Raw genomic sequence first — 17,341 nt, forward strand, 5'->3', positions numbered from 1 at the left:
AATGATTTGATTTCAGATAATGGGGGTAATGATATATTCAGCTTAATATAAAACCTCCCATAGCCAGCAAGTGAAAACCACAGCTTGCACATCTGAACTGTAAAGTATTCCATTGGTTAAATGTGGAGATACCTAGAGACACCGTGACGCCACAGTGACCTTCATGACTTTTTGTAAGTTATTGCACTTTGTACCGAACACCTAATACAGTTTAAAAGCAAAGATATCTGGAATGCGGGTACCCACATGGCTTCACAAATATTGAGACTTGTCACAGTTCAGTGTTCACGCCCGATGGTGTTCACACTACATTTTCAATAGCAAACACTAACTCATGCGAGCAGAGACGTCTCAGAGAAGTTACTTTAGATTTTAATCTGTATCTGCATATACAATAAACTATCAACAACAGAGAATGGCAATTCAGTAGTCAGAGTTGTTAAAAACAAATTAGGATATCATAATTTGATTGCAAAATTCAGCAATTAGCAGAAACACCTTGCAGGAATTGGAAAGCTTCAATTTTACTTTCAGACTAGTAGTAGTGAGAAAGATCATACTGAACTTAGGCTTTTTTTAGGTTAGCACTTATATTATCTATGTGTTCAAGACAATGCACATAAAGTTCGCTACTGGTAAGACTAAGAGAAGTGCTCAATTAAAAAAACCAAAATATTTTCTGCGAGTCTGCATTAAAGTTCATGCAAAGATACCACATTACTACAGGCCATGACAGAGAACAGGCAAAAGGAAAAGCAACTATAACTTCATGTGCACAAGTAAACACCAATTAATCACATTTTTTCTCAGGTTCAGAATAACATACGGAAGCTGCCGATCTTCCAGGTCCCCGCTGTGCTACAATGGCCCCAGAAATTGCTTTTATCCAACTGTGCATGTCTTCTGGACTGTCCGCCTGGATCAAACAACATTAATTACACTCAACATCATCAACTCTCAACTTTCCCAGTGTCCTGAGCATCTGCATTAAAAGGACAGCCTTACACTGCTTTACGAGCCTGTTATTTAAAGCCACTTAACCCAAACATTTCTTAAAGTCTTACCCTGAATTTACTACTATATGTATATAGTTACATAAAATAATAAGTAGGTATTTTTATACTATTTGCACATTCTAGACTCCAATTTTTACTTCAAGCAAACAAAAATATTAAAGTGCCTACAGGAATTCTTACAGCAGATCTGTTGATTCCACTTTGAAGAGTGACACAACTTCTGTACTTTTCAGTCACTGTTGCACTTCTATGGGGTATTTACTGACTAGTCACAGTAAAATCAAACCCAGTCTCTGTTGGGGGTCAGCTGTACATTTGCTTAGAACAGTGCAAAAGATGCAATAGATTAACAGTGAATAAATACATATCTGGGATAAAGAGAGATAAAAAGTTAAAGGTATCCCAGAATTTAGTTGCAACTTTATTAAACAAGCACATCCAGCCAGCAAGAAACATCAGCAACATGGCAATTATATTCAGCTATAGGACAGCTCATAACTCAGCATCTGGCACCATTGCCTATATTAAACTAATTGGGCCTTTCTCATCCTACAAGAGAAACTCAAAAGTTATTTCCAGTACTACTATTTCCAGCATCACATTCCCACACAGCTGGGAAAAGCAAAGTCTTTGTGATTTGTATTATATCCACACATTTAGAAGGTGATGTGGTAAGGATGTAGTGATGAAAGTGCATCTGGATACATATTACCAAATCAGTACTGAAATCTAAATGCTGCTGCGCTTTAGTAGATGTTTATTGTGACAAGTGACTTGAGAACCCAACTACTATACATAAAAATTCAGTACTTCAAAAGAAAAAGATTTAATATATTGAGTTGAACCTACAGAGTCTAAAGACCTGAATACCAACCAAATCACACTAGGATTTATTGTTTATTATTTTCATAGGCTACCAACATAACACTTGCTGTTAGATGAAATATTTCTTATATGCATCTTTCTGAAATATAATAAAGATCACATTCCCCCTGAAAATCACAGCATAGTTAAATATAACTACAAAAGCAAAATGGCAGCTCTTCTTTGCTTTGAGCATGGCAGTCTCTTAGTTTTGCCCAAAGTTTAAAAATAAATAAATTACCTGTACATAAAAGGTTCGAGAAGTTGTTACAATTTCAAAGAGATTGTCTCTCATCATTATATCACTGTAAATGAAACACAAAAATACTTCAACAGCAAGTACAACCTTCCCACTTCATTTTAAAAAGATGGGCAGAGAATCGGAGCATTTGTTGTGCAAAGACATCTCTGTATCACTCTACTGTTTTTTATTTGGTAAATACCATGTAGAAAAAGAAAACCAGCACCTCCTCCTCATTGTAGTCCTAAGACTCTTTAGTTCACCAGTGACAGGCATGCTGCTATGTATATTTTTAACTGAAACATTCTAAACCATATCAATGTTAAGTTAAAAAATGTTTATTGCTCTAGTAAAATGGCTAAAATTTCATATTCATATTTTGTTACGACTTTAAAGTATTGGCCCTAAACAGTAGCCTGCTAGAAAAAAAAATTAATGTCCAGCATAACTACTACAAAGGAAATTCATTCCTTACTATATCGTCATTTGGTGGAAGGGAAAGAGCAGGAGAGAGTGTTCTCATCTGAATTCAGACACTGAACATAAGGTAATGTTCTCTAAAGGTTTAGAGACACTATACATAGACTACAGACTCCTAAAATTGCTGCCTCAGACCAGACAGCACCCATCCATCTCTAATTCATGATTGTACATTACTCCTTTGTTCCACCCTTGTCCAATGCATTTACATTCTACCCAATGTTACAAGTTGGAAACACACGCTAAATACCGAAAGCTCAGAATCAGCTTTATGCACAAAGTTCTCCGTTGCTTCCCACGAGCAGCCAGCCCGTGACAAGGCAGCGCAGAACAGCATCCGCGCTTCTCACCTTTGTTTGCATTCCTGAACTTTATGGACCTCCTTCAGTGGTATGACCCTAAGGGGTTCCTTTTCCTGAAAAAAAACACAAAAATAATTCAGTAGAGTATATCTAACAACTGGAATACAGTGAGGAAGCCAGAGGTCAGGAGAGCTGACAGCAGCAGACTTTATAAATGAGACTTTTGAGGCAGTTGGTTATGCAAAATGTGGTGTCAACCAAAATGTCAATTGCTTTTTGTATGTATTGAACCAACCATGGCACTTGCAATGAAGAGGAGGACAAGTCAAGAATTAAAAACCCCAGAACATACATTCACCTTACCACCTGTCCTTTTCCCCAAACCAGATCAGAAAACTAAATCTGGCTTCAGGCAGTTTATTTCAGTAAAACTGCTCTTATATTCATTTACTACGAAATGTTACAATACAGGGTGTTTTGTTAATTGTACTGCATGGTATGACTTTAAATACAATTCATTGTATCCTATACTCAATACAATTAAAAATATGAATAAACCAATCATACCAAAACCCGTAAAAGCACAATTATTTTTAAAGCATATGAAAATCCTGCTACCGTAACAAAACCCAGTGTTACAATTCTGTCCAAGTTTCACACAACAGGAAAAACGTGAGAACATTCAAACAGAAATACTTTCAGTTTTGCCATGACAGCGTAATGTCATACGGAGTTATTTTCCCACGGTTGTCACAGTAAAACACAAACAACCAACTTATTTTACCTCCTGATGTGTTTTCTTTAGGCAATATTACAATGGGCTACTTCAGCTGGCTTCAGCTTATAGACAAAACACAAGTTGTCAGGTCTGGAATGACTGTTTTCTCTATAATTTCTATTATGCATACTTAAGTTGTTACGGCAAACAGCGAATGTCACTGAATATCACCATCCTCAAATCATAGTTTTCATTAGGTCACTTTACAGCAGATCACATAGACAGGTTTTAAAACTTGATATTTTCAGTTATTTTGGTTCTCTCTTCCTAGGTTCACTCATCCATTATAACAGTTTTCAAAGTAATACATCAAATGTCAACTGCGAGACCATCCCTGGAATACAGACGCCTCATCTCAGCTCAGAAATGATCATTCTCCAAATCTGATATTGCCTGTATTCCATTATGCTCCACCTGGAGACTGACCAGGGCTCTTCCTCCAACCGAAAAGAGCAGATCATTAAGGGAGGGTGGGGATGGGACACCAAACAACCACATCAAAAAAAGTATCCCCAGAATCTATACATCCTTCAACTACAAAACCCCGTCCAACCGACAACCACCAAAGATAAACCCCCAAACAAACAAACACACACACAAACCAAAAATACAACACCCACACCATTTTTTACATTTTGGAGAGCAGCGAACTTGGATATATTTCTCCAGATGCAAAAGATATTCAGTAAGAGCCATGTGAAGTATTGGTGAGCAGGCCGGCTGCCAAGACAAACAAACTTCAAGCAAGATCCACACTTGACTGCTGACTGGGGCTACTGGGAACTGAAATCCACCAGAAAGCAGCTTTCCAGAATTAGAAATCTGATGCTGCACCAGCTGAAACGCCCTCCACGCTACAGCCTTCTTAACCACAAAGGCACCACAAACAATTTTTTCCCCTATCTTTGTGTTACTCTCATTAGGAACAGATCATTAGGGATGGGGGGTCTCATGCTTTGCCACAAGAAATCATTTGCCACTTGAGATCTTCCAAAGAAAGCACTTCACCCTTTTAGTGTTTGTAGGAGATAAATAAAATCTGATGGGTATATGATTAAATTGTTGCAGGTGTTTTCTTTCTGGTAGGTTGTGCTGTGTGAATATTTTGCCCTTCCCATTCCAGAGCAAAGTGTCTCCAACACGTCTGTTTCAGACAAGGCAGATCCTAAGTGTTTAAAAAACTATATGAAACGTGATTATCAGAATTAGGCCTTCTAGCTATGGAATTCTCTGATTAGCCACGATAGTCCAATAAAAGGACACTGTATTATCTATCTACTCAGTACTATCTATTCAGAAGAGGGATGACTCTCAAAATGGAAAGAAAACCTGATTTCAGTAAAAATTGTGAAGCAGGATCTACTTTGCTGCTGTCTGACAGCTGGTCAGTCAGTACCTTCCTCACATTGCAGTCCGGGGATATGAGCGCGAAGAACAGAGGGCACTAAGTTTAAATTGCTCATTTTAAATCAACTGGAAAGGAGCAGGACGGAACATGAGACATGGATGCATTTCTACCAGCTTTCTAGTATATTCTCTCACAGTACAATTCTTCAATAAGTTAGAATTTACTTGTGAGCAACCTGCAGTCAGATTTTATTTTAAAATGAAAAGAGAGGGTTTATTAGAAGCAATGTGTAAGAACTGTGTTATGCTGACAGTTTAACAAAGACAATGATGCAAGATCAAACTCTGGCTACTGTTGTATTCCCTCATTAAAAGTAAAGCAAAGTTTTCTTCAAAAACAGCCTGCAAATTGGCTTCTTGACATTTTGCATCTCACAGTGAGCCTGTAAACTCAATTTTCCTTGATTTATAATACTCTACAACTCTGAATTTGTTCCTCATGTGCAGATGTTCTCATGGTTACTAAATATGGGATTCCTTTTTGGGGAAAGCAGACCATCTCCAGTACCAGCCACTTCATTTGTAAATGAAGCCTAAAGGCACTTAACATTTGGTCAAAATTGGTCAAAAGGTTCAAGAGCGATGAGTAGGGAAGAAAGATCGCAAAACCAAACCAAACTAAGTGTTGCTTCTGAGCAGTAGAATTCTTTACCTGTCGTGGCTGCCCTGGCGAAAGAAGCGTGTGGGGAAATATCCCATCATTTATATGAGAAAACACCTCATAATCCTAACTTTAAATTAAGAATTACAAGACTACATTTTTGTCTCGCCATATAACGATAAGCCATTTCAAAACCGTAATTGATTATATGTGAGTACAAAGTGACATAAGCTACTAATACGAAAACCAGGGTTATTGTAGACTATATCCTATTACTGCTCTTCAGTGCCCTACAGACAGGTTTCGAAAAGGCAGACTGATGTCTGACTTAAGTCATCTTATTAATTTGTTGTTCTTCCCAATCCTGGAAAGTTCTTCCAGTACAGACTGAGTTGCAGGATCAGCACAGTGCATTTTCCAAATACAAGTATACTACTTTAGATTGGTTTTTTTGCAACTGTCACTGGAAAACACATTTGGAAACTTACCAGTTCAGACTTGAAATATCCTATTGTGTTTTCATCTAACTGAAAGTATCTTCTCTTCCAGTTCTTCATCTGTTACGAGAAAAATAAATATGTATATACTTTTATATAAAATACAAATATATTTACATCTTCTATTACTTATTTATATACTTAACTATATTTGTAATTGTAACCTATACTTACATTATATTGTATAATCCCTATTCATATTTATTAACCTACAAATTTATAACTTTTATATATTACATACATTTATTTATGTGTTGTACATACATACAGTGCCCCCAAAATAATTCTGCCCAATTATTTTTTTTAAACTGCAAAAATTAAAAATTCTGAAATCTATTTTCTATTCTAAGGATTTCTCAATCTCCATCGAAACTGTGGCAACTCAGCAGCACAAATACCCCATAAGAAATGTAAAAAGACAGTGCATTAAAGGTTTCTTGTTTATTTTAACAACAAAAATGCATGTTACAAAAAGAAGCTTGATAATCCAAGATGAAATGAGTCTGAGGACCCATGAAACACACTATTCTTGCTTAATCTGAACTATCTGTTCCTTCTTTTCAGAGGCATCATGTGAGTAGTTCCACTTGCGCTAATCGGTCTGACAAGTTGTACAATTCTTCCTCTAAAGTGAAAAATTAGCTTTTTGAAACATTTCAGTGATTTAAAGAACACACAGACATTGAACTTGTGCCTTAATTCAGATGCTTCTAGTAAGCAAAACAAGAATCTCTGCGTAACTGTAGAACAGAAGAACTAGTGGCACACACTAACAATAGCATGAAAGTATCTGTGCACACAACTTTTCCCTCTCCAAAACATCTCCAGCAACGTAACACTGAAGAAAGTCGTGAAAAGAAGTAACACAGACATGAATTACGTGCTGCTGCAGGGTAAGTTTTCTCTTTAGCCATCATTAAAACTGTCAGTAGGGCTAAAGTTACTGGTAATTATGTCCTTTCTGTTTTTAATCATCTACTTCACAACTATCAGCTTAGGACCTTTGTTCTTTCTTAATGAATCACATTAATCTTAAATACTTACCACTGCTCCTTGTTTTACACAGTAGCCAGCTTTGATAATAGCATTATCTGGGGGATGCTTAGCAGTAAAATAAGGAAGGTGACTTTGTGACCGTTTCAAATAATTTCTATCACTCCCTTCGCTGCACTCACTGATTTCTTCTTTCTAGAAAAAAGCAGGAAAGTTCAGAATAGTATCTTTTTTTTTCTAAAAGTCTAAGAATAGCTGTACTAGTTACAAAAGAAAATAATTGTATCATCCCCTGACCACAAATCCCATTTCTAACTTGATTGAAAGGATAAAATATTTCAGCTGATTTCTAGAGACAATTAATGAGACTCTCCAAGGGCTCTGGTTGAGAACTTGCAAGCTCTATTTATAAATTATACTAAGAAAGTGCTGAATGTTCTCAATGAGACCCAATGAATAATGTTACAGATCTAAAATCAATATATATATATATATATATATATATATATATATATATATATATATATATATATATATATATTTAGTGCAAACACATAACACGACTTGAAGTGCAAAGCACTAGAGGTGACTACAGCAAAGAAAAAGCTGTTTCTAGGACCAGAAGACATTTACTAACTTTTTAAATGCAGTTCAGGTGTATACATGTCATTTACATGAAAATAATCCAATCTGTAGCTATTTTCAGCTCAGGGAACTTCCAGAAACAGGTCTATATCTTCAACACTGCACAGATTCTTCTTCCACGAGCTTGGCCAGTCTCTCAAATTGAGAGAAGTTCCTCACACCCACACCATCTTTTGGTAATGGGTGCTTTACATTTTATTATTACTCCCTGAAAGGTGAACTCCTTCCCTTTGTTTCACCTGTTTACACCATTAGCTTTGTTTAAAAGCCCACAGCTCTCATAGTGGAAAAGAAAGTTTACACCATCTACTTGTGCCGATTGTGATGGTGTAGAGCTCTCACATCCCCCTTTGGTTATTTCTTTCACACACAGGTACCACCAGCCTACTCAGCGGCTCCTCATGTGGATGGAGATCATTCCACATGGACCAATCAGCCCCAAAATCTTTCTCCGAACCTTTCCAGTTCTCATTTTTAAGATGAGAACAAAACTGGACATCGTAATCAAGGTTTTGGCCAAGGCAGGATTTATTCAGCAACAAAGACATTTCCTGGTTTATTCCTCCTCCTGCTAACAAAACTTTATACTTGTGGGTTTTTTCCTGCACTGTCACTGAACAGCGAGATGATATTTTCTTAGTGCAGCTGCAACTCCTCCCCTCTCTCTCACGTGGAAATGGTTATTCCACAATCTAGTAGTTTATATTAAAACTAAGACTGTTTTTTGCAGAATCCCCTACGCCACATTTGCTTTCACTGAATTTCACTTGCTTATTTTTTCACACACACCATTTCACAAGGCTCTTCTGCAATATTTCAACCTGCTCTCATCCTCACTACCCCTAATAACATAGTGTATATACTAATCAGCTGACTTAACCTTCTCGTGTTTTACCCACTTTTTCTGACAGTTAACAATGCCAAAGTTCTGTCTTTTTAACGCCAACAATTAATTAATGTTTTCAGCATAGTAACCGATATCTGATTAAAAAACCTCATACCTGTGATTAAAAAAAACTAAAAATCAATACTCAAGTAACTCCTTAGAGTCTTGTATAATTCTCTATAATCTTATATAAATGGAATAAAATACTCAAAAAATCCACCAGTATCAACAAAAGGTTCACAAAGAATAAGTCCTCTGAAGAAGGTGATGAGCTGACAGTTATATCACGATACAGAACTTATTCTCACCTGTCAAACAACAAAGCTTCTTCTATCAAACGATACCACACTTGTTTTTAGGGTATTACCTGGGTAGGTGTAATGATAGGAACACCGCCAACAATTTCTGTCCTGTAAGACACTTGCTTCTTTCCACCTGGGCTTTCAGCTTGACGATTTGCATTATCCATTTGACACAAGGGATCAGACTGCTTTGGTACCTGAAAGTGGAATATGATAATTCACATAAAAAATGTCACGAAGACCTAAAAAAAGCCCTAATCGTTATTCAAGCATTTTTCATTTCTCTTCAGCAGGATCAAACAAATGTTTTCTAATTGTAAAAGGCTAGAAAGAGCTTACATGACAATTTTTTGCAATGGCTACGCAAAACTGGTGCCAATAAAGACATTTCACCAGGTGACTTGAAATCTAAAAATCAACTCCCAGCTTTGCTGTTAAGTGCTATACTTAATCTTCCAAAAGCACTGCTAATTTGTGGAAAACCTGGTTCGTTATTTTTCACTTCCTTTCAGTTTTAGTATAATAATAAGCGCTTTAGACTGGAGACTAGTGCCTGCAGAGCCAGCCCAGTAAGGCCTGACCAGTGTGACATTTGCACTCACGTTCCAATACTTGGCATGAAGATTGCATGGACTGTCTCCATTAATTCTACATATATTGCTAAGTCCTGTCCCAAATGAGCCTCTTTTGGACTATCATTAACTACTAGATAATTTTCTCAAATGTGGAACTAAAACTATCAAGACACCACAGCAATTTAGTTTCCCCAATAAGTGTCTTGGTATAAAATGTTCACTCAAATTTCTGAGTTTGTGCAAGTAAAGATCTGTAACTTAAGAAACGCACCAACAATTGGCTACCTAAGGCATTTTCTTTTATAATCTCCTGTCACCACTAGTATTAATATAGTAAATTTGAAGTAACTTCAACAAGAAGAGATAAAAAGTCTCTAGCCAAAATACTCTATCCAGCGATTCACTGGATATTAACACAGGACATCCAAACTCCTTCAGAAAGAAGGGACAGAATAACCATCTTTACACAGTGCATTAATCATGCAAGGCTGACACATTCAAAACTTGAAATTGAACCAATTTAGACCAAAATTTAGACCTGATGACCAGCATTGCTTATTTAAAAAAACCCATCACCTTACAAAGAGGTACAAACAGTCCTGAGAGCACCTTCTCTTACAAATGCCATTTCGAACAGTACTCATAAATTGGTGCACAATGCGTTAGACTGCAAAGGTTCATAGTCATTGTGAAATTATCAGCACTCATATTGTAATGAATTTTGGAGGATTACAATCTACAGCAAGTAATGCTCATATGAAAATAATTGAGTGATCTTAATTTGATTAAATCACTGGCCATTTAACTTCTGAAGAGATTAGCAGCTCAAAGGCTTGTTTTTTCCAAGATAAAAATGCTAATGATTTCACCAGCTATTTAGAATGCAAGTTAAACACATGGAAACTACTTTCAGACTAAATTCGGATTTGATGCAATTAATTCTTTCACTCTATTTCTTGAATTGAAAACAATTCAAGCCTGGTTGTGCATCCTCGTTATGAAAAACCCAAGTGAGAGGCCTTTGTGTTTGTGGTGTTTTGTTTTGTTTTTAATTTATTATTAGTAGCAATGTTTTTGTAATTCCAAATAAAGGCTGACATTAAAATAATGCAAACAACTAATGGAAGCATCCTTATATAACCTAAAAACGAGAAAGTTACTGACAACAAATAGGAACATGCACACCCACGCTCAAAGCCCCTTCTTTTGTAAGGGTATGTTCGCAAAACAGTTCATGTCATCACTTCCCCAAAAGCGGAGAGAAAACAAAACCAGAACTTCTGCCCCCTGAAAAGACTGAGGTTTTACATGGGGTTTTCCTATCATGTGATAGCAAGCTGTCCTGGTACAAACCAGAAAAGTAATTTAACACTTACCAGAGCAATGCATTGATATTTCTTTGAGTACTGAAATCAGGAAAGAGCCTTGGGAACATAGCATATGTTTGCTCATTATTTTAGTGATACTCCAAGATGTATGTGTAAGTTTTCATTGCTTGCAAGTGTCTTCTGGATATTTCAATTAATATTAAATGTGTGTGGTTACTTATGAAATATTAGAAACCATCACACACTGTAATGAAAGATATTATCACATTTTTGTCCAACTTCCAAAGCAAGAGGTAAAATGAACTCAAGTCTAGGGCAAGTTCTATACAGTTTCTCCAAGACTTAGAAAGCCAATCCAAGACTTGTTTGTAGAGATAAAAGCACTATTCTGGCATAAAAACTGGAGGCAAAGGTTACATTTAAGCACCTTGAGAGAGTCATCATTTAAAAGAACCGCTAAACAACTAAACCACTTACTGTGATTTTGGTAGCTTTGTTCAGAACATTTACCCATTCAACTAGGTCCTGCTGATCATTGGCTTGTAGAAAGTATTTTCTCATCCCTGCATTCATAACTGTTAAAAATGATGACAAGAAGTTAACAACACTGAAATTTAAGAGCAAACGTAATAGCATCATAAAAACCTTTGATTTCAGATGGAAAATCCAGTTCAAGTTTTCTGCTGCCCTTCTTTTTAATGTCATCTTAAGATACATGCATCCACTCAACAAGCTTGCTTTATTCTAAAAAAACCAAAACCCTCTTTTTCTGTTTCGCACAGAATTTGCTAAATTATTTTTATCACATAGAAATAAAGCCTTGAATTTTGTCAGAGTTCTCTACAGCCCCATTTCCCTTTTCTCAGTTTCCTCAAGCAACTAAGTTTTATACTTGGGGACCTGTACAATTTCTGCTTTCAATGCTCTGACCAGTACTTGTTATTCTTTGCAACAAACTCATTGACATGACTATGATCACCAACTTTTTTATATTCGTGAAAAAAACAGTAGTGATTACTGAGGACATGATGCTCAGGGTGAAACACTTTAGAATAGAACATAAAACTTCATTTTGCTTTAGTAACTTGGCAGAGAAAGTATATTTTTAGTAAGTTTATATATGTACCTAGCAACACTTAGCATACCTTTATCCAAAAAGGAAAAACAGATTTCTGCGTAACAATAAAAATACCATGGCCAGGTATCTCACAAACTCTAAGAACTTATCTTGAAATTAGTGTTAAGGTGAACAGTGACTAAAACCTTCCCAGAACTCTGAAGACTGCAGTTCAAGTCCGAACAGATTTCATTACTCTATACCTATGTGGACCCCAGAGAAAATGAGTTTGGCACCTCTGCTCTATATGTAACAGAACAGTTCTTCAGATCAGCATTAACAGCAAACACATGTCAGAAACAGATATTTTTACTCTTCTATCACCTTTCTCCCCAAAGTGGATGGTTTGAAGCAAACGTTATTAGATGCAAATGTAAATTCAAAATACAGAACTGTAAAATGAGTTGACTGAAACAATAACTCCTGGTATTCAAATAATAAGACAATAAATATCCATTTTTCCCCTAATGCATCAAAACCGCTTTAATAAATCAGAAATATTAAAAGCTTTTAGCCAGCACCTTGGATCATTGTGACTTTTTAGAGCCAGCCCACTAACAAGAGCAGCTTTACAAGCGATGAAGACAAACTGCTCCACACGTGCATGTGCAGAAGAATCAGTAGATGGCACTGAACTGACGTGGGAGGAACCGCTCTGGAATCCCTGAGGCTTCACCCAGAGGTGATTTATCAGCCTGTTCAACACTGCACATGGCAAAGGACACCTTAATGAACATCATCAAACCTTCAGGCGTTTTCAGTAGCTTCATCTGAGCTAAAACTCTTGCGTGAATGCAGCCACAAAGAATGGTTACTCATAAACAGAACAGAGGCTGAGTCCAGTCTCTACACATACTTTTGTGAATGTCAGTTGCTTGTCAAAAAAATCTGGAATTTTGGTAAATTCTGGAAAAACTACTTGTAAGAAAAACCTACAAGCTCTACTCAGGTTTAAACAAGTTTAGGTAACAATAAACCTAGAAGGTATCCCAAGCAAATTATTTTTCTTCAGTGCAGCAACAGCGGCTGAAGTTTAGCGCAAGAACATTGCCTGACAGTATTTTTAGACCAATTTAACTAACTCTTTTATCAGTGACACAGATTTCAATAGTTAAATTACTTGTCTTCATATCTAACAGGCACGCCATGTTACTGAAAACAGCCATCATTTTTTTATTAGCTTATCTATGGCCCAAAAATTTCAAACATCTGAAGAACAGCTCTCATGAAAAGCCACAAAAACACCTTATGCAGAAGCCAACATTTCCATTGGACTAAAGAAGTAAAAATACACTACCAGCCGAATCAAGTAACAGAATTGCAGAACATTATTCTTGTTTCAAATTTCTAAAGAATGTACTTGATGCACGTGCCGCATGCAAGAACTCACCGAAACAGAATTCTGCCTTTGGCCTCAGCTTAGTTGCATCACTAACCTAGTAGGGAAATTAAGATTATAAATATCATTGTGCATATATAAGATACATCAGATATCACAATTTTTCCCCTCTTTCAAACAGCTACATTTGAAGATTAGCAGCATAGCAAGCTTGTTAGGCATAAACATACACAGATATAACAAAAAATACTATATAAAATTCAGTTCAAGACATGCAACCTATGGTAAGGAGATAGCTTAAGTCATATGTTCCTATTCCTTAAGTTTAAGGATTCATTGCCAGATCAATGTTGAAATCTGAAAACATAACGCTTCTACTTGCATTTTAAAGTTATATAACTAAACCGAACTAAAAATTTATGGACATTTCATACTGTCAAGGGCACCAGTTGCATTTTGGTTTGTTAATACAAAAAGCACAAGAGCCACTTTTCATCAGGAGTTCCTAAAACGTTGCAGAGTTGGAGGAGGAGGGCAGGGGTGCCCTGTTTTGAGAGGCATTGCCATTCTTACATTATAGAGCACTTCTAGCTGGGATGGGGGAGAAGGCAAAGCAGTCTTTCACATCTCTCACATTGAAAACAACTACTACGTAACTAGATGAACTATGGAAAAATAAGTAGAGCCTCCCCACAGCGTACTTGAGCTGCCTTGGAAGGTGCAAAGGCACAGCTGCTCCCCCCGCTCCCTTTAAATGGGAGATACCAAGTTTCAGAATTTCTAAGACAACAACGGAGAGGTTCAGGGCAAAGTAAGCACAGAGGAAACCAGGAAGGACATAAGCGGCTCTCCACAGACATTTCTCTATATAACCGGCATGAATGGTACCTTTCACAGGAATGATAATAAAAAAAATGAAATTAAAAAAAACAAACCAACAACACACCAGCACCAAACAAACAAACCAACCAAACAAAAAAACCCCACACAAACAAAGCAAACAAACACCAAACTAAGGAAGGTGGGAAGATGCAGTATGACTAGAAAAGCAAAAGAAGGATGGGAAATGAGCAGAAAGAAAAGGTAGATTATTTTTTATCCACTTATGTGCTACAAATTTAACCATGGAGTTTTCCTTATTCAGAGTTTTCTTTCAGACATGTTTGGAAGCAACTGTATACAGAGTCTCATGAACTAAGTACTTTCTACACCTTTGTGCTGTTGTATCTATTGAAGATCATTACTACTTGAGAATTATCACACCTAAAGACTTCTCTTTCACTTCATAAAGACTTCTCTTTCACTTCATAAAGACTTCTCTTTCACTTCATAAAGACTTCTCTTTCACTTCTATTCTCCAAGACCAACTGCAATTCAAATACTCAAAAAGTGAAATATACAGTTCAGAATCATTAAGTTTCATTACAAAGAGCTGCCATTTGAAATCACAAACCTAGACAACACTGTAATTAGTCTGTTCTTATTTTAATCTGATACTACTGAAGTGGTTGCAAACACTTCTCTAAAATTCAGGAGTAGCACACAAGCAAAAAGTGTTTTGCAAAATGCTACATAAAAGACATTTAAAACTGTCTAAAGTCAAGGTCTTCTTGGCAATTATCACCAAAATTATCAACAAGTGTCTTAACTGTCTTACCTTTGAAATATAGGTAAGTTTAATAACTCCAACAGGTGGAGATCCAGAGGGAAGATTCTGAAACAAATAGTATGTTACAAAGTGAAACTAGTTTATTCTTATATCCATGTTTACACCTAAAAAGTAAATAATTGAACTCCACAAACAAAAAGAAAATCCTACGTGTTTTTATAGACAATACACAATGTAGGCTCGAAACAGGATCTAAACTACTTGTTTACTATACACACATCTGTTAACCAACTAAAAACAGAAAGACTGCAAGAAACAATACAAACAGTGATTGTTTCAGGGGTTTATGTATTTTACTAGAGGAAAAAGGATTCTTGCAGGTCTGCATCCAGGAAATCCGGAAAGAATACTTTTTCCTTAACAGATGTTGGCGTCTTATGCATTTTGACCAGGGCAGGCGGAAGGGCCAAGAAGTGACATTCGGCTGTTACGTCAGATACTTCAAAGGCCCTCTCGTGTATTTTCCAAAATGGACTGAAAAATCATAGCCTTATTTAATATTAACGTTATTAAAGGGAAAGACCGTGATACCTTCTAAAGTTGCAGGTAAGCCTCATTACAATCCAAAAAGAAGCTGTTTTTTTTGACATCCTTGCTTAAAACGTTAGTCTTAACATTTATATTACTACTCACAAACAGCCAGTAGCCTAGAAATACAACATTTAAAGAACTGAGCACCACAAAACATGGTTAACTTTTTTATTAACTGTTTCTGCTGAAAGTCTTCCTCATTCCTTTAAATAAAGCGTTGTTTTCCATACACTTTTTCCCATCACAATTTTTCCTTTCAAAATGGCCCTTGATGTTACACATCACAACAAGGAGCCTAATGCTACCCAGAGCCAGAGGGACAGACAAATAATTGGTTTATACTCCATTTATACTTCAAAGGAAAGAAGTAGGTTAGGTTTACTATAGCCTGGTAACACTGAAATTTAATTTAAAAAGTCTTTGCATTCTGCCCAAATAAATACATTTAAGTTCTACTTGATCAGAATGATTTTGATCCCAGCACACACCAGTTTTACAATCTTTATGGCAGAATAATAACAGTGTGGTTAATGGTAGACTTAAAAAGACTTTATTTGAAGAGCTGAACTGATTTTCACAGATACCAATAGCACTTTATCAGCAAAGGGTCCACGGAAGTTCTGCACACACCACAGACTCATCCTATATGAAGTTTCATCACTTCAGGGCTTAAGAACGGTCTCCACACAGAAGATCTATAAAAACTCTGTTGTTCTTCAAAACAAAAGCAGTGCAAGAAAATCAAGAAGCTTCAACTTGTCTCCAGCAAGACACCCTTTCATTTCCGCATGAATGGTAGCATTAAAAAAAAAAGAAAATCTCAACTAAAAACTCTAAGAGGTGTGCACTACAAATATCATTACAGAATCACAGAATTTCAGGGATTGGAAGGGACCTCGAAAGATCATCTAGTCCAATTCCCATCTAGTCCAATTCCCCTGCCAGAGCAGGAACACTCAGATGAGGTTACACAGGAAGGTGTCCAGGCGGGTTGGAATGTCTGCAGAGAAGGAGACTCCACAACCCCCCTGGGCAGCCTGGGCCAGGCTCTGCCACCCTCACTGGGAAGAAGTCTCTTCTCAAATTTAAGTGGAACCTCTTGTGTTCCAATTTGAACCCATTACCCCTTGTCCTATCATTGGTTGTCACCGAGAAGAGCCTGGCTCCATCCTCGTGACACTCACCCTTCATATATATCTGTAAAGATCAATGAGGTCACTCTGTTCTCTAAGCTAAAGAGCCCCAGCTCCCTCAGCCTTTCCTCACACAGGAGATGCTCCACTCCCTTCAGCATCTTCGTTGCCCTGCGCTGGACTCTCTCCAGCAGTTCCCTGTCCTGCTGGAACTGAGAGGCCACAACTGGACACAATATTCCAGATGGGGTCTCACCAGGGCAGAGTAGAGGGGAATGAGAACCTCTCTCGACCTACTAACCACCCCCTTCTAATCCGCCCCAGGATGCCATTGGCCCTCTTGGCCACAAGTGCCCAGTGCTGACCCATGGTCATCCTGCTGTCCGTCAGGACCCCCAGGTCCCTTTCCCCTACGCTGCTCTCCAGTAGCTCATTCCCCCACTTATACTGGAACCTGGGGCTGTTCCTGCCCAGATGCAAGACTCTACACTTGCCCTTGTTATATTTCATTAAATTTCTCCCTGCCCAACTCTCCAGCCTGTCCAGGTCTCTGATGGCAGCACAGCCCCTGGCATGTCAGCCACTCCTCCCAGCTTGGTGTCATCAGCAAACTTGCTGATAGTACACTCTATTCTCT

At 37.3% G+C, this 17,341-nt stretch overlaps 1 protein-coding gene across 16 annotated transcripts in view; it reads right to left on the reverse strand.

Annotated features, from left to right (window-relative positions):
• The window catches only part of PLEKHA1 (pleckstrin homology domain containing A1), a 37,976-nt gene that overhangs the window by 4,813 nt on the left and 15,822 nt on the right, over positions 1-17,341 (reverse strand). For 10 of the 16 annotated variants that reach the window (XM_065066813.1, XM_065066812.1, XM_005505778.4 and 7 more), the window contains exons 3-11: positions 15,029-15,085; positions 13,423-13,468; positions 11,393-11,490; positions 9,078-9,209; positions 7,231-7,374; positions 6,178-6,246; positions 2,952-3,016; positions 2,122-2,185; positions 827-916 (exon numbers count right to left, since the gene is read on the reverse strand). In XM_065066813.1, coding sequence (XP_064922885.1) covers positions 827-916; positions 2,122-2,185; positions 2,952-3,016; positions 6,178-6,246; positions 7,231-7,374; positions 9,078-9,209; positions 11,393-11,490; positions 13,423-13,468; positions 15,029-15,085 — 765 coding nt within the window. Of the gene's footprint in view, positions 1-798; positions 917-2,121; positions 2,186-2,951; positions 3,017-6,177; positions 6,247-7,230; positions 7,375-9,077; positions 9,210-11,392; positions 11,491-13,422; positions 13,469-15,028; positions 15,086-17,341 lie in introns of all 16 variants that reach the window. The other 6 variants (XM_005505775.4, XM_065066807.1, XM_065066810.1 and 3 more) reach the window with 1 other exon arrangement.

The sequence above is a fragment of the Columba livia genome, chromosome 6, assembly GCF_036013475.1.
Source record: "Columba livia isolate bColLiv1 breed racing homer chromosome 6, bColLiv1.pat.W.v2, whole genome shotgun sequence".
Taxonomy (NCBI): Eukaryota; Metazoa; Chordata; class Aves; order Columbiformes; family Columbidae; genus Columba; species Columba livia.